The sequence below is a fragment of the Somniosus microcephalus genome, chromosome 7 (genome assembly GCF_052327205.1).
Source record: "Somniosus microcephalus isolate GS21.2 chromosome 7, FLI_Smic_1.0, whole genome shotgun sequence".
Classification (NCBI taxonomy): Eukaryota; Metazoa; Chordata; class Chondrichthyes; order Squaliformes; family Somniosidae; genus Somniosus; species Somniosus microcephalus.
In genome coordinates this window covers 254,183,587-254,202,133 of record NC_140993.1, presented here as the reverse complement: position 1 = coordinate 254,202,133, position 18,547 = coordinate 254,183,587, and the positions used below count along the sequence as shown (strand labels likewise).

General features: G+C 43.8%; 1 protein-coding gene across 3 annotated transcripts in view; it reads left to right on the top strand.

Annotated features, from left to right (window-relative positions):
• The window catches only part of ctdp1 (CTD (carboxy-terminal domain, RNA polymerase II, polypeptide A) phosphatase, subunit 1), a 352,671-nt gene that overhangs the window by 249,066 nt on the left and 85,058 nt on the right, over positions 1-18,547 (top strand). For all 3 annotated transcript variants that reach the window (XM_085993625.1, XM_085993627.1, XM_085993626.1), the window contains exon 13: positions 683-894. In XM_085993625.1, the coding sequence (XP_085849751.1) occupies positions 683-894 (212 nt within the window). The remainder of the gene's footprint in view (positions 1-682; positions 895-18,547) is intronic.

Here is an 18,547-nt window from a genome sequence, read left to right as displayed (position 1 = left end):
CTGCCACAGAGGGCGGTGGAGGCCAGTTCATTAAATATATTCAAGAAGGAGTTAGATATATTTCTTAAGGCTAAAGGGATCAAGGGATATGGGGAGAAGGCAGGGACAGGGTACTGAACTTGGATGATCAGCCATGATCTCATTGAATGGCGGTGCAGGCTCGAAGGGCCGAATGACCTACTCCTGCTCCTATCTTCTATGTTTCTATTTGAAGCCAAGTTTGAGAGGGTACAGCTATCGGGAAAGTCTGAACAGAATAGAAGAGAGAAGACTGAGAGGTGACCTGATTGAGGTCTTTAAAATTATGAAGGGGTTCGATAGGGTAGACGTAGAGAAGATGTTTCCACTGTGAGACCAAAATTAGGGGCCCTAAATATAAGATAATCACTGATAAATCCAATAGGGAATTCAGGAGAAACTTCTTTACCCAAAGAATGGTCAGAATGCAGAACTCGCTACCACATGAAGTGGTTGAGGCGAACAGCATAGATGCATTTAAAGGGAAGCTCGATAAACATATGAAGGAGAAAAGAATAGAAGGATATGTTGATGGGGTGGGAGGAGGCTGGTGTGGAGCACAAACACTGTCACAGACCAGTTGGGCCGAATGGCCTGTTTCCGTGCTGTAAAACTCGATGTAATTCTTGTTGACTTGATTTAACGATATAACCCCATTTGGCAGGTGGACGACATCTTGGGAGAAGATAGTGACAATGAAAGTGAGAGCGAAAAAGAAGAAAAGATGGAGGAGCAGCGTGAACAGCCACAGGAGGAAACCCAGCAGCAAGATCAGCAGAAGCCGCAAAGTGGAGTAAAGGAAAAGCTGAAGACTGAAATAGAAACGAGACCTAAATCATCCTCTAGTGAAGGAAGCTTGATGGGCAGAGTTCCCAGGTAGGCAGTGTTCTGTTTTTATTTCTGGAAGGAGAATTTTAATATTTCCAGCCCCAGATTAATTATAGCCTAAAAGCTTCCATCAAATCAGGCGCTCGGCCATTTGCTGGAAGTTTAACTTCACTTTGACTTTGAAGACCGGTGATTCTCGTCACATGAACACTAATGGTTCAAATAGGGTTTGTTTTGCAGTTGTGGTGAGTGGAACTCTTTACCATGCAAAGTACTGCCTGGAAATATTGTTTGGAGACTTGAGCTGTATAATTGACCTACTAAAATCCACAATTTGCACATTAACTTGGGTGAAGAAGTTCTGTCGCTGCTCAAGTCTGGTGAGATTGAGGTAACTCTTTCACCACAGATAAATAGAGTAAAATTAAATTACAATTTAAACATTCACAAAATAATTTTTTTACACAGCAATTTTCTTACTCTCTCCCCTGCAGGCGTTGACTCCCAGGTCTGCAGGCTCCAGTTGTCTCTGGTACCTCGCCCAAGTGGCCATTCACATGTCAGCCCTAGAATGTGTGTGTCAGCAAGCTATATCACATGGTGGGGGGCATGAGAGACGAGTCTGTTCCTGTTCCTGTTCACGCTGCAAACTTCTGGTTGAGAACCCTGGCTGATATATTTGTTTCCCTTCCTAACCTGGGGCTGCTGAAGCCAACGATAGTGTCTCTTCCTCCATGCCAACTGAGATGAGTTAACTAATCACATACTGTGGAGTGAGGCTATTCAGTCCAGTGGCAGGGTGCTGATCAAGCAAATAGCCCCATTGTAGAAGGCGCCCTTGAGTATTCCTGCTGCTTCACTCATCCACGCGAGAGGTGCGTATTCCATCACACTCCTGACTTGAACCTTGTAGATGGTGGAGAGGCTTTGGGGGGTCAGATGGTGAGCCACTTGCTAACAGAGTACCCAACTTCAGCCTTGTTTTTGTAGCCACAGCATTGCTATGGCTGGTTTAGTTAAGCTTCTGGTCAATGGTGACCTTCAGGATGTAGATGTTGTTGGGGGGACTTGGTGAAAACGATGTATAGTCGCTGTGATAAAAATGATAACTTCCGGGAAGTTATGTCATCACTTCCTGTGAACTATGAACTATGAACTGTGTAGATACCTCACTTCCTGTCATATGTCACTTCCTGTTGGACTGGTATAAATACTGGTCTGTTCAGTATTGTAAGAGGCTTCTACCAGAGGCATGGTAAAGACCTCTCTTGTGTATATAGTGTGTTTATAAGTTACTTAAAGCTTACTTTAAAGTTACTTGATGGTAAGTCTCCTTTTTCTTACATCAATTTAAGTAACTTAGTATTGACACTGACAAATACTAGACCTTCAGACAAACTCGGAAGTTAAGGATCCAGGGAACCACCCATCATGGAGAAAATCCTTAGACCTATTCGTCTGGACTTGGACCCGAATACACCAGCAGCTGGCAGGGTATGGAAGCATTGGTATCGTACTTTTGAGAATTTTCTGGATGAATGTAAAGCGGATGCTCCTGCTAAATTGAAGATACTTGTCAATTATGTGACCCCAAAAGTGTTCGAATATGTTGATGACTGGGATAATTACGAAGAGGTGATTCGGGCACTTAAGAAACTGTATGCGAAGACCCCAAATGAGGTCTATGCTAGACATCTACTGGCCACAGCCCGACAAGGGCCAGGGGAATCAATTGACGAATTCCTGCAAGAACTTCGCAGGCTCAGCGTAGATTGTAACTTTCAGGCAGCCTCAGCTGAGCTGTACCGCCAAGAAATGATTCGTGATGCTTTCATCTGTGGGATTGCCTCTCCATTTATACGCCAGCGTCTACTAGAAAGTAAAACACTTGAGCTACAAAAAGCTTTTGACCTAGCTTGTTCACTGGATTTGGCAAAGAGAAATGCAGACCTCTATCAGCTGCCCAGATCTCGATCTGCTGCTGTAGCTGCAACCAGACAATTCAAGCGGTCTCAGGTGAACCCTATCATGGGGGAATCTAATTCTGATAATTCTGATGAAGAAGAGGAGGACGACCCCACTTTAGCAGCCTCTTGACAATCTAGGAAGGAATGCTTCTTTTGTGGAGATGCTTTTCACCCTAGGAAAACCTGCCCTGCTCGCAATGCAATCTGCAGTTATTGCGGGAAAAAAGGACACTTTGCTAAAGTTTGCCTATCAAGGGCCTCTACGAGGGCCAATCCAGCTAAGGCCTACCGAACTGCCCCAATTAGGGCCTATCAAGATGCTCCAGCTAGGACTTATCAAGCTTCCTCTCGAGCTCTCTCCCGAAGAAGCACACCGAGAGTTTTAGCCACTCTCTGTGCAACGACACCAATTACAGCTGCTTGCCCACAGAACCTGTCTCATGCAGCCACAAAAATTTCAATTAAAGGGCATACCTTAGATGCCTTAATTGACTCAGGAAGTACTGATAGTTTCATTAAGGAACAGATTGTTGCGAAATTGAAACTACATGTCTTCCCATCGGACCAGGCAATTGCGATGGCCCAGTCATCACTTAATACCAGAATCTCCGGCTTTTGTGTTGTTGATATGACACTTCATGGTCGTATGTATCCCTCCACCCGACTTTCGGTGCTCAAGGACTTATGTAGTGATCTCCTCTTAGGGCTGGACTTCCAAAAACAGCATAAGAAACTCACCATTGAGTTTGGTGGATCCAAACCCGGACTTACTATTTCTAATATACCGTCTAAATTACCATTTTGTGCATTATCAGCAGCTTCACTTGATGAACCCTCATTATTTGCCAGTATTCCACCTCAATGCCAACCGATAATAACGAAATCGCGGCGCTTTAATCAGGAAGACCAATCTTTTATTGCGGCTGAAATCTCTCGACTTCTAGCAGAGGATATCATTGAACCATGTTCGTCGCCCTGGCGGGCTCAAGTCGTCATTGTCAAGAACCCTCTAAAACCTCACAAACAGCGACTATGCATCGATTATTCGCAAACCATCAATCAATATACCGACTTGGACGCCTACCCATTGCCACGCATTGATGATATGGTTAATAAACTGGCCGAATACAAAGTGTTCTCAATTTACGATTTAAAAAGTGCCTATCATCAGTTACCCTTGAAGGTCTCAGATAAGCAGTACACAGCCTTTGAGGCTAATGGACGGCTGTACCAATTTCGTCGCCTCCCATTCGGGGTTACTAATGGAGTGGCTGTCTTTCAACGGGCAATGGATGGCCTGGTTAAGCAGGAAAACCTAAGGGACACTTTTCCCTATCTTGATAACATTACCATTGCAGGTCACGATCAACAGGAACACGACTCCAACCTCCAAAAATTTCGGGATGCCCTCCATCGCCGTAATTTGACCCTGAATGAATCCAAATCTGTTGAGTCGCAACCGACCATCAACATCCTTGGCTACTGCGTAGGCAATGGTATCATTAAGCCAGACCTGGAAAGACTTCGCCTGCTCCAAGAGCTCCCGTCACCTAAGAATCCGGCTTCTTTACGTCGGGCTCTCGGTCTGTTTGCATACTACGCTAAATGGATTCCTCATTTTTCGGACAAAATCCAACCCTTGCTGCATGCTAGATCATTTCCACTGGGAACAGCGGCTGTTGCAGCCTTTAACCTTCTCAAAAAACAGTTGGAGAAAGCGGCTCTTCACTCCATTGATGAGAATCTCCCTTTCGTGGTTGAATGTGATGCCTCGGAGGTGGCGATCTCGGCTACTCTGAATCAGGAAGGTCGTCCTGTAGCATTTATGTCCAGGACCTTACAAGGTGCCGAGCTACATTATCCTCCGGTTGAGAAAGAAGCCACAGCCATCATAGAGGCAGTACGGAAGTGGAACCATTTTCTAGCTCGCCAGCACTTTACATTGATCACGGACCAACGATCAGTCGCCTTCATGCTCGATAATCGAAAACGAACCAAAATTAAGAATAATAAAATACAACTTTGGAGGATGGAACTGGCCTCTTTTGGTTATACCATTCTCTATCGGCCTGGCAAGGAGAATGTGGCCCCGGACACCCTCACACGGGCATTCTGCTCCACTATGTCATCCTCCACTCTCATGGATGTCCACAATGGTTTGTGTCATCCTGGCGTTACGCGCATGCTACATTTCGTACGATCACGGAATCTCCCTTTTTCCACTGGAGATGTAAAGAAAATATGCTCAGAATGCCGGCTTTGTGCGGAATTAAAACCTCAGTTCTTCCGCCCCTCAGATGGTATACTCATACATGCAACCCAACCGATGCAACGACTTAGCATCGATTTTAAGGGCCCAGTGCCCTCTTCAACTCGGAGCACATATTTGCTCACCATGATCGACGAATATTCACGTTTTCCGTTTGCCTTCCCCTGCTCCAATATGCTGGCGTCCACAGTAATCTGCTGCCTTGAGCAGGTATTTTCTCTCTGTGGCATGCCGGCTTATATTCACTCAGATCGGGGTCCATCCTTTATGTCAAGGGAACTCAAGGACTACCTCTCAGAACGGGGAATTGCTACAAGCAAAACAACACCATACCATCCCATCGGAAATGGGCAGGTAGAGAGGTATAACGGTATCATCTGGAATTCCGTACGTCTCGCTTTAAGATCTCGGGGCCTACCAGACCAGCAATGGGAAACAGTGCTTCCGGATGCATTGCACTCTATACGGTCCCTGCTTTCTACAGCCACAAATACTACACCTCATGAGCGGTTCTTTGGATTCCAGCGTCGCTCATCTCATGGGACATCACTCCCGTCATGGCTAACTACTCCTGGACCTGTATTACTCCGAAGATACGTTCGGACGTCTAAAAATGACCCTCTTGTAGACGAGGTCGAACTAACCGATGCCAACCCCACCTATGCAAACATACGATATTCCGACGGCCGAGAATCTACCGTATCATTACGGGATCTGGCTCCCTGCCCACCAGGACCTAGTGGGACATCGGGTGATGGCATTTCACCAGGAAACTCTTGGGACCTATCGGGTACCCCTCTCCAGGATCCTGATCGGACACCAACTAGCTTGGTGCCGGTAGAACCCCGTGCTCAAGGTTGCGACCCTCCAAGTACCGCGCATGAAAGTACTGATCCGCCACAGACCAGCTCTGCACCTCCCTCTGAACAGAGGTAGTCTGACTTTGAACCTATTGGGGCTCGTACTCGAAGCCATGATCTCCCCGACCCTTCACAGGGCAATCCAGGCCACACAGACTCTGACCAATGGCCAACCGCATGTAAGCGGACCAGCGACCCTCTACGACGGGAATCCAAACGGGTGCGACTCTTCCTTGTTCGGCGGCTGCGGACCAAAAGGTAGACCACAGCCTCCTAATCCTGCAGGAGGGAAGAATGTGATAAAAATGATAACTTCCGGGAAGTTATGTCATCACTTCCTGTGAACTATGAACTATGTACATACCTCACTTCCTGTCATATGTCACTTCCTGTTGGACTGGTATAAATACTGGTCTGTTCAGTATTGTAAGAGGCTTCTACCAGAGGCATGGTAAAGACCTCTCTTGTGTATATAGTGTGTTTATAAGTTACTTAAAGCTTACTTTAAAGTTACTTGATGGTAAGTCTCCTTTTTCTTACATCAGTCGCTCCAATTGTTCTCCCTTCCCCCTGACCTTTTTTATTTGGTAGGGCTAATACCTGTATGTTCATGTGGAAGATATAAAACAAATCTCAATGTTTTTCCATATATGTCATATACATGGGGCATGCTAAAGTTACACTTATGGGATTAAAATAATGATTGTGAAGGTCGACCAGTGGTCCAGTAGGTAATTGTGGGTATGTGGTATGATATTAAGCCACAAAAAACGAGAATTGATTTACCTGCTAATACTCAATGTCTGGAGATGCATCAGAAATGATGACTTGAATGAAGTACAAAAGGACAAGCAGCAACTGTGGAGCCTTACACCAGCACAGGCTTAGCATCCTGAAGAATGGTACCAGCAATGAGGGACTTCAGTTATGTGGAGAGACTAGAGAAGATAGGATTGTTCTCCTTAGAGCAGCGAAGGTGAAGGGGAGATTTAATAGAGGTGTTCAGAGCTTTTAAGGGGTTTTGATAGAGTAAATACAGTAAAGAGAAACTATTTCCACTGGCAGGAGGGTCGGTAACCAGAGGACACAGATTTAAGATAATTGGTTTAAAAAAAAAAAAGAGGGGAGAAATGAGAATTTTTTTTATGCAGCGAGTTGTTGTGATCTGGAACGCACTCCTGAAAGGGTGGTGGAAGCAGATTCAATAGTAACTTTCAAAAGGGAATTGGATAAGTACTTGAAACGGAATAATTAGCAGGGCTATAGGGAAAGAGCAGGAGAGTGGGACTAATTGGACAGCTCTTTCAAAGAGCCGGCGCAGGCACGATGGGCCGAATGGCCTCCTGCGCTGTAAAATGCTATGATTTTAAGAAGAGAGGGGAACGGGGAGAAAAATAGGGCATAACAACCATACTCTGGTCATATGATTGTCTATTCAGTGGGCATATATTCAACATATAAGTATCTCAGTATGTTATGCTCCAGCAGCAGTGAAGGAGTTGAATCTCTCTCATTTTTCTGGAGCATCCAAAGATTAAATGTTATTCAAAACACTGGATGGAAGCTCCGTGTTCTAGGCCTATACTTAGCTGTTGCCTAGGAGGTAGTAGAAAACCATGGAAACAGTCTGAAGAACATCCAGTGATCTTTAGTAGCTTAGACTTTCTGCAAAAATATTTACTTTTAAAATTGCATATCGTAAGTGTATTCAATTGCCTGTATATTTCCCGTAATTTAATCTGTGGCCTGTTAAAATAAATTAATATATTTTGGAACCCTCAAAAAAAACATCTTTTTTAAATAAGTATTTTTTGGGCATATCTGTAAGATGGATAAATATTTTTTTTTTTTTTAAAGATATAGTGAAAGGGCAGGGAAATGGGTCTAATGAATAACTTTCAGAATGCCAGCACAGATGCAATGGGCTGAATGGCCACTTCCTGTGTTTTCTATAATTATACTTCTCGCTTCAGAGCCAAGAAGACTGGCAACTTGTTTCTATCTCCCACACCTCTATTAATCCTATTTAATGAACAGCCGCCAGGAATTGTGCAGGAGTGGGCCAAAGTGATTTGCTTGCAGTTTCCCCGCCCACCCCCCTCTCCCTGTGAAGATAAATGTGTCTTTCAAATACAGTCCATCCAAGGTTGCAAAGCTACCACTGGGGAGAGAGCAGGCTTTGGTCCACATAGTTCAATACAGGAAACTTTGTGCTATCCGGCACCGACGGGACCGAGCTGTTGCCGTCCCATCAAAACTGCCAGACAAACCAGCGCTAATGTTAAAACATCCAGCAACAAACCCTGTCTTCTAAACAGTCGGCCGTAGCTTGCAAGCGTCTCTGTAGCTAAGCAACAGCTTTAGCTAGACCTTGCAGAGCCTGACTGGTGAAAAAAAAGCAACAAAAAGAAAAATAAACTTACTGAACCAACTCCTGAATTTTGCCGGTGGATCGAGCATTCCGGACAGTTAACCTCCGGATAAACCAAAGTTTCCTGTATCTTACGAAGATGTTGCAGCTGTTGCTTTTAAGAACATAAGAAACAGGAGCAAGAGGAGGCCAATCGGCCCCTCGAGCCTGCTCTGCCATTCAATAAGATCATGGCTGATCCAATCTTGACCTCAGCATCACTTTCCCGCTCTCTCCCCATACCCTTTATTTAAAAAGGGTAGTAGGCAGAAGGCTGGAAATTATAGACCAGTTAGCCTTACATCTGTGGTTGGTAAAATTTTGGAGTCCATTATTAAGGAGACAGTAACGGGACATTTGGATAAACATAATTTAATAGGACAAAGTCAGCATGGTTTTATGAAGGGGAAGTCATGTTTGACAAATTTGCTTGAGTTCTTTGAGGACGTAACATACAGGGTGGATAAAGGGGAACCAGTGGACGTAGTGTATTTAGACTTCCAAAAGGCATTTGACAAGGTGCCACACAAAAGATTATTGCTCAAGATAAAAAATCACGGGATTGGGGGTAATATTCTGGCATGGGTGGAGGATTGGTTATCTAACAGAAAGCAGAGAGTTGGGATAAATGGTTCATTCTCAGACTGGCAATCAGTAACTAGTGGTGTTCCGCAGGGGTCAGTGCTGGGTCCCCAACACTTTACAATCTATATTAACGATTTGGAGGAGGGGACCGAGTGTAACATATCAAAGTTTGCAGATGATACTAAGATGGGAGGGAAAGTAGTGAGTGAGGAGGACACAAAAAACCTGCAAAGGGACATAGACAGGCTAAGTAAGTGGGCAGAGATTTGGCAGATGGAATACAATACTGGAAAGTGTGAGGTTATGCACTTTGACAGGAAAAATCATCAAGCAAGTTATTATCTTAATGGCAAGAAACTGGAAAGTACTGCAGTACAAAGGGATCTGGGGGTCCTGGTGCACGAAACTCAAAAAGTTAGTATGCAGGTGCAGCAGGTGATCAAGAAGGCCAATGGAATGTTGGCTTTTATTGTTAGGGGGATAGAATATAAAAACAGGGAGGTATTGCTGCAGTTATACGAGGTATTGGTGAGACCGCACCTGGAATACTGCATACAGTTTTGGTGTCCATACTTAAGAAAAGACATACTTGCTCTCGAGGCAGTACAAAGAAGGTTCACTCGGTTAATCCCGGGGATGAGGGGGTGGACATACGAGGAGAGGTTGAGTAGATTGGGACTCTACTCATTGGAGTTCAGAAGAATGAGAGGCGATCTTATTGAAACGTATAAGATTGTGAAGGGGCTTGATCGGGTGGATGCGGTGAGGATGTTTCCAATGATGGGTGAAACTAGAACTAGGGGGCATAATCTTAGAATAAGGGGTTGCTCTTTCAAAGCTGAGATGAGGAGAAACTTCTTCACTCAGAGGGTAGTAGGTCTGTGGAATTTGCTGCCCCAGAAAGCTGTGGAAGCTACATCATTAAATAAATTTAAAACAGAAATACAGTTTCCTAGAAGTAAAGGGAATTAGGGGTTACGGGGAGCGGGCAGGAAATTGGACATGAGTCTAGGTTCGGATCGGTCATGGCCCTGTGGGTGGCGGAGCGGGCCCAGGGGCCGTGTAGCCTGCTCCTACTTGTGTTCTAATTCTGTGTTAGATTTCAGGAGATGGTTCTATTCACAGGGATTAGTGGAGACCTCGGGAACAGGCTGCCAGCTAGGAGTCCTTCAAGAGTAAATTGGGCCTGTTCCTGGCTGGGGTGGAGATCATCTTTTACAGAAGGTAAATACTGCAGGAAATACAGGGACAGAGTGATCTCCTGGACGAGTTTCGATCGCCTCGATGGGTCGGAGAGGAATTTCCCAGATTTTTTTCTCCCAAATTGGCCATTGTTTTTTTTAGCTGGCTTTTCGCCTCTCCCGGGAGATCACATGGGTTCGGGTGGGATGGAGAGCGGAAGTAGATTTGAGGTTAGGATCAGATCAGCCATGATCTTATTGAATGGCGGAGCAGGCTCGAGGGGCCGATTGGCCTACTCCTGCTCCTATTTCTTATGTTCTTATTACCCCTCGACTCCTTTGATTGCCTTTGACTGGAAATACACATTTTAAGTACAGTACCATCACTTTCTTCTTCGTGAACTGCACTGTGCGGTACAACGAAATGGATCTGAAACCCAGGTACACTCTATAGGAAAGTGTTCTTGCCCAAGTATTCTGTTTATTGTTACATGTACTTCCCATAGTACCTGCTGCATCTAATCTAGTTGCTACCGTATTTTTGCAATACCTCTCCTCGGTGCCTCAGAACTGGTCTTGTTTTTATATTGTGCGACAGCAGCCAGAAGAAAATAACAATTGCCCGTGGCCAAAGTTACATCAAGTTGAGATTTGTGTTGGTGGGTCTGGGTGCTCTATCTCTGTGGCTGGCCTGCAAGTACTGTAGTGTGCGGGCAGGTTAAGCCACTTGGCCTTCTGTCATCAAGAAAATATCGCCACCTCTGATGCCAAGCCCACTTGTGTGTTTGTATTGCCATTGAAGGTGATGCTGCTTCTGGAGATGCTTTCCCGAAAGCACCTTTTTTGATATTGCAGCCCAAGTTCAAAGGAAGCAGTGTCACCTAGTTTACGCTGTCGGTTTGCATCAATTGGCAGCAAACTAAATGGACTGTAATTGGGGTAAATCGAAGTCCATCAAGCACACCGTGAGGATGCACTGAGCCCTGTGTTTTTTTTAATTCATTGATGGGATGTGGGCGTCGCTGGCTAGGCCAGCATTTAGTGCCCATCCCTAATTGCCCTTGAGAAGATGGTGGTGAGCCGCCTTCTTGAACCGCTGCAGTCCATATGGTGTAGGTACACCCACAATGTTGTTAGGAAGGGAGTTCCAGGATTTTGGCCCAGCGACAGTGAAGGAACGGCGATACAGGTCCAAGTCAGGATGGTGTGTGGCTTGGAGGGGAACTTGTAGGTGGTGATGTTCCCATGCGTCTGCTGCCCTTGTCCTTCTAAGTGGTAGAGGTTGCGGGTTTGGAAGGTGCTGTTGAAGGAGCTTTGGCGAGTTGCTGCAGTGCATCTTGTAGATGGTACACACTGCAGCCACAGTGCGCCGGTGGTGGAGGGAGTGCCAATCAAGCGGGCTGCTTTATCCTGAATGGTGTCGAGCTTCTTGAGTGTTGTTGGAGCTGCACTCATCCAGGCAAGTGGAGAGTATTCCATCACACTCCTGACTTGTGCCTTGTAGATGGTGGAAAGGCTTTGGGGAGTCATGGCACTGTTAAACCATGGACCAGCAAGGGGCTCAATGCATGTCGCTGATAACTCTTTTTTTGTAAGCAGACCAACTTCACTGTGGTGCTGGCATGAACTCAGCGGATTAGTTGAAGCAGATTAGTACAAGAAAGATTGCACCTTTTGAAAAGTTCCCCTCCAGCATTAAAGAAGTACAGGACAAAACGTTGGGTGGCTGATGAACAGGTGATGGAGCGGATCAAGGAGATCTGGTGCTCGCACAATAGAGGGGGATATTTAATCACATAACTCTCTTGATGCTGATCTCTGTACAGGCCTGCACAATGTTAAATCTGGTCCTTTTTGAAAACTAAAGCCAGCATTGATACTTGAGGGCCTAATCAACCTTCCTATTGCAGTTAATAGGACGTTCAAAGTTACTGATAGGAATCTGTGGGAAACCAAGTTGTAGACTACAGAAGGTCCTTATAGCTGAAGTGAACCTCAAACTCATTTTCAGATACAGCAGTTCTTGTATGCCGCACTGCACTTGTAATTTTAAAAAAATCCACTATTGGTAATAATTAAGAACTTAATTTATATAGCATGTCTCAGAAATATCCAAAGTGCTTCACATATTGTGCACTACTGTTCTCACGTAGCCTCACAACGACATCCCAAATCATTGAGATGAAGGAGCGATTAATCTACTTTGGTAAAAGAAAGAATGTGTCCAAAAAATCATAGTCGTCTTCAGATAGTGCCATGGGATCTTTATTACGCGCCGCAAGAGGCTGATTTTTAAATGTGAAATGGTGCATGTTATATACAAAACATTGCAGTGGTGTAAAAAGTATTTGACCATTAACTGAAAGTATTTGGTGTACAATTTTTCCATGTTTTGTGTTGCAAGAACAAGGGTGTTATGCATTAAATGTGGTAAGGGGAAGAATATTATGTGAAAAATTGCAATTTAAATATTTTCAGAATGATGTACTACATACTGCAAATGCTTATGATTGCATTTTCAATTATTATGAATCCTCTCAAATTGGTTATAATTTTATACTATTCTTAAACAAGGTTAATGGCGGGTTATTGCCACCAATTCTTCATTGTCAGTAATTACCATAAGGTTGCATGTAATCACAATGTACTCATCAACTACAATGTTTCTCAGTACTGTGAACAACAAAGATTTGAACTTTAGTCTCTCTCACTCTCACCATTTGTGCATAAATGGTGTGTTTCAAGTCTTTTTTCTTCATTATCTGCAATATGAAAATCCAGCCCAATATAATTCAAGCTTTCTCGTTTCTTATAAAAAAAAAACTTCTCACTAATTATAATTATTATATACACAATTGTGTCAAATATTTAACTTTCTGGTTACTGTAGAAGTAAATTTTAGTGGCAAAAAATAATTTATGAGCAGATGAAGTAATTTCTTGTCTATCACAGACACATTTTAAGTGCCACCCATGTGAAATGTTTGGTTTAGACTTTTTGATTTTGTGCAGTATTTAAACTAATTGTGTTGCAAACATTTAATTGTTTTAATCTGATTCTGAATATATTGGCTTTATGTCGGCAACTTGTTATGTAAAAAAAAATCAAATTAGCTGCGAGGTGGTTGGGAATATAATATGTTTAGGCTTTAATTTTAATAGTTTTATTATTATAATGTGTTCAATATATTGAATAACGAACTTAAAATAAAGTATCGCCAAAGTTGGAGCTTAGTTGAGAGAGATAACTATACAGTTTGAGAAAATTTGTTACTCGGTATAGTTACTCAAATATTACAGAAGTATTAGACCTAGAAAACGAAGCTGTTAAGGTTATTATTTAATGCTCTAGTTACTACATGCCTATTGGTACAGTGTGATCACACCGACAAAAGAAATGCAAGATAATCCTGCTAAGATCGTCAGTTTAGAGTTTTGTGTTGGGTACAAGACTGCCTGAAGAGGTGATTCTGTGCTGCAGCGCTATCAGTAGAAGCTATGCCATAATACACTGTCTTGAAAAATGAGTTATTCCTGGCTATTCACATTTTCTGTGGCTTTCTTTCTATGCTGTTTGGATACCAGTCTTTCCAAAATCCTGTGGGGGGGGGGGGGAAGAAATCGTTTACACAATTTGCGACAACAGAATATTATGTCTGCGTGTGCCTCTGTCTGCAGTGTGTATGTTGACAGATTGGTACATGGGCTAAGCACTCTTTATTGACATGTAGGACTCCTGGGAATGTGAATAGAATAACTACTTGCTGCCTACACTGTGGTCCAAAAATTGTACCACTACATGTACCAGCAATGTAGCTATGGATCAAAAATATTTAGTTTGTGTGTCACTGTTTGAGCTAGATACTGCAGAAGAAGATGAACGAATAAAGCATTGTTATCGACTTACCCAGCGAGGCGATTGTACTAAAAGCAAAATACTGTGGATGCTGGAAATCGAAAATAAAACCAGAAAATGCTGGAAATACTAAGCAGGTCAGGCACCATCCGTGGAGCGAGAAACAGAGTTAACGCTTCACGTTGACCTTTCATCACAACTGGAAAAAGTTAGAAATGTAACAGGTTTTAAGCAAGGACACAGGCGGGGAAAGGTCGATGGCCTTTCATCAGAACTGGAAGTAGTTAGAGATTTAACAGATTTTAAGCAAGTACAGAGGCAGGAAAAGTGGGGGGTGGGCGGTGGAAAGAACAATAGGGAAGGCCTGTGATAGGGTGGAAGGCAGGAGTGATTAAATGACAAAAGGGATGATGGTGCAAGGGAAAAGGGGGTGGTAATGGGACAAGTAAAGAAACAAAAGATGGACCTAGAGGAGCTGTAAATGGGAATAGCAGAATCATCATCAACAGCTGCTGTCCGAAAGCTCAATGTTGAGTCCGGAAGACTGTAAAGTGCCTAATCGAAAGATCCAATATAAAATCTGTTTATGAAAACATTTCAACTCCCAATTTAACCCAGTTCATTCTATGCTATTTATATAGCAATTCCATTATCAATTTTGAAAATTTATGTAAACATATTTAAGTATTGTTTTCTTACAGCCAAGTATGAAAACTGCTGTAATTATTCTCGACTGACCATAATCATACGAGATTGATAAATCCTACTTACTTGCAATGAGGTGTGAATATCTTCATGTCAAATCAACTTCCCAAGAAAACAGGGTAGCATCTAAGAATTTTTTAAACAAACAACCTCTTACTTTCGCGCCCCCCCCCCCCCCCACCCCCAACATGACCTACAAAATATAGCTCTCTACCTTAGATATGCAGAACAAAATCACACTGCAGCACTTGCTTATTCAGGATCAACAGGTGCAGAGGAGGTGTAACTGATATCAGAACCTGCTTTCCAAGAAAATGGGAGCTGTGATTATCATCTAAAGTTGTTAATACATGATTATAATACTTTGGTTAAAAATCCATAAGCATTAATGGAAGGAAGACATCCAACTAAATAAAAGAACTGATTCCTTTGCATAGAACAATAAATTAAAAAGGAAGATGTCGCCTTTCAAGGAAGAAGAAAGGGCTTGTATTTATATCGCACCTTGCACGACCTCAGGAAGTCCCAGAGAGCTTTACAGCCAGTGAAATACTTTTGAATTGTAGTCCCTGATTCATAATACTACCTTATCAGTCTCTCAAAGTCCCGAAGCACTTCACACACAATGAATTACTCTGAAATACAGCCACTGTAATGCAAACGAATGCAGCAGCGATTTAAAAATAGAAATTGTGCGGGCAGTGGCGAGACTGAGTGGCATTGCAAGAATAATCCACCTGAGGAAAGAAGGGAAGAAAATTGTCAGGGGGAAAACTCTATAGGCCCTCTAGATTACCCGAATGGATATGTGAAGAGAAAATTAACTTAAATGGTGTTTTTAGTAAATGTTACGAAATCAGTGATGCATTTTGTGGAAATAAGATTATATGTGTGTGTGAGTATACATACATATCCAGTGAAACTATAAAGGGATTTTTATGGAGAGTTGGAAGTAGAAGTGTTTGATGTTGCAGAGTGGGGGGGTTGTTTAGTAACAGCTGCACTTAAAGTTTTATTGGTAGAGACATTTCAACCTTATTTAAAAAGAAAGACTTGCATTTATATAGTGCCTTTCATGACCACCGGATGTCCCAAAGTGCTTTACAGCCAAGGAAGTACTTTTGAAGTGGAGTCACTGTTGTAATGCAGGAAACATGGCAGCCAATTTGCGCACAGCAAGCTCCCACTATTGGCAATGTGATAATGACCTTATAATGTGTTTTGGTGATGTTGATTGAGGGATAAATATTGGCCAAGCCACCAGGTATAACTCCCCTGCTCCTCTTCGAAGTAGTGCCATGGGATATTTTACATCAACCTGAGAGGTCAGACGGGGCCTCGGTTTAACGTCTCATCCGAAAGACGGCACCTCCAACAGTGCAGCACTCCCTCAGCGCTGCACTGGAGTTTCGGCCTAGATTTTTGTGCTGAAGTCCCTGGAGTGGGGCTTGAACCCACAACCTCCTAACTCCGAAGCGAGACTGCTACCAACTTCGAAGGCACGGCTGGGATTTTTTTGAGGAGTTCAGTAACTTTGATTTATTTGTTTGAGATATCAATGATTTGATATGTACCGACTTGTTTTCAATAATCCACAATTGTACTTGGCATCGTTGTCACCTAGGATTGAAATACTTAAATACTTCACCACTTCAGGCTTGCACGGGCATTACTGCATCACTTCTCTGAAGTCATAAAACAATGTTTGAATTACTTTTAAGGTGATTATTGTTACTGTTTATGTCCTCTAAGACCGCAACCTATCATTCATTGTACTCTTTTTTGAGAACCGAGATCAGCTTCCTGCAAAATACATCATTCTATGTACTTAGCGCCACACTGGAGTGTCGGCCTAGGTTTTGTGCTCAAGCCTCTGGAGTGCAACCTGAACCCACAACCGTTTGACACAGAGGTCAGAGTGCTACCCACTGAGCCACGGCTGCAATAGGTCTGGCATATCCTTTGAATGTACTTCGCAAGCTCCAGCATGCCAAATTGTAGCATACTGGAGCAAAACTTTGCTTAGAGTCATGGCGAGATAGATGCTGTTGATGTGTGTTTCAAATGTAAACACTTCTATCACGTCTTTAGCAGTGTCTTGATTTTGCAGTATGCAAATAGTGTGTTCAGAGTAAGGCACCATAACATATCGGACAACGTGACCATTATGCTAATTTTTTTTTAAACCGTGTTAGCTGTCCATTGAGCTGCCCAGTGTATTTCTGGCTACAAGAACAGGGCAGAGTTGGGCACTTTGGGACAAGTGACTCACCTCCTGACCCCTCAAAGCCTCTTAACCCTCTCTACCAGGCTCAAGTCAGGAGCGTGCTGGAATATTCACCTGGATGGGTACAGCAGCAACAACGCTCCAGAAGCTCGAGATTGGCGTGTAAAGTTAAAGCACATGGGATTGGGGGTAAGGTACTGACTTGGAGAGAGAACTGGTTGGCAGACAGGAAGCAAAGAATTGGAATAAATGGGCCTTTTTCCGAGTGGCAGGCAATGACTAGTGGGGTACCACAGGGATCGGTGCTAGGACCCCAGCTATTCACAATATATATTAATGATCTAGACGAGGGAACTAGATATAATATCTCCAAGTTTGCAGACAACACAAAGCTGGGTGGGCGTGTGTGCTGTGAGGAGAATGCAGAGAAACTCCAGTATGATTTGGACAGGTTGGGTGATTGGGCAGATGCATGGCAGATGCAGTATAATGTGGATAAATGCGAGGTTATCCACTTTGGTGGCAAAAACAGGAAGGCAAATTATTATCTGAACGGCAATAGATTGGGAAAAGGGGAAATGCAACGAGACCTGGGTGTCCTTGTGCACCAGTCGCTGAAGGTAAGCATGCAGGTACAGCAGGCGGTTAAGAAGGCAAATGGTATGTTGGCCTTCATAGTGAGAGGATTCGACTACAGGAGTAAGGATGTCTTGCTGCAGTTATACAAGGCCTTGGTGAGACTACACCTTGAATCACAGAATCACAGAAACCCCACAGTGCAGAGAGAGGCCATTTCGGCCCATCGAGCCTGCACCGACACATATCCCACCCGATCCCCGTAACCCCTACACCAACACATATCCCACCCTATCCCCGTAACCCCACGTATTTAATCCCCCTAACACTAAGGGTCAATTTATCATAGCCAATCAACCTAACCCGCACATCTTTGGACTGTGGGAGGAAACCGGAGCACCCGGAGAAAACCCACGCAAACACGGGGAGAATGTGCAAACTCCACACAGACAATCACCCGAGGCCGGATTCGAACCCGGATCCCTGGCGCTGTGAGGCAACAGTGCTAACCACTATGCCACCGTGCTGAGTATTGTGTGCAGTTTTGGTCACCTTATCTGAGGAAGGATGTTCTTGCCATGGAGGGAGTGCAGCGAAGATTCACCAGGCTGATACCTGGGATGGCAGGAATGACTTATGAAGAGAGATTGGGTCGATTAGGCTTATATTCACTAGAGTTTAGAAGAATGAGAGGGGATCTCATTGAAACTTATAAAATTCTAACAGGACTAGACAGACTAGATGCAGGAAGGATGTTCCCGATGGCGGGGGAGTCCAGAACCGGGGTCACAGGCTAAGGATAAGGGGTAAGCCATTTAGGACTGAGATGAGGAATTTCTTCACCCAGAGAGTGGTGAACCTGTGGAATTCTCTACCACAGAAGGCAGTTGAGGCCAATTCATTAAATATATTCAAGAAGGAGTTAGATATATTTCTTAAGGCTAAAGGGATCAAGGGATATGGGGAGGAAGCAGGGACAGGGTACTGAATTTGGATGATCAGCCACGATCTCATTAAATGGCGGAGCAGGCTCGAGGGGCCGAATGGCCTACTCCTGCTCCTATCT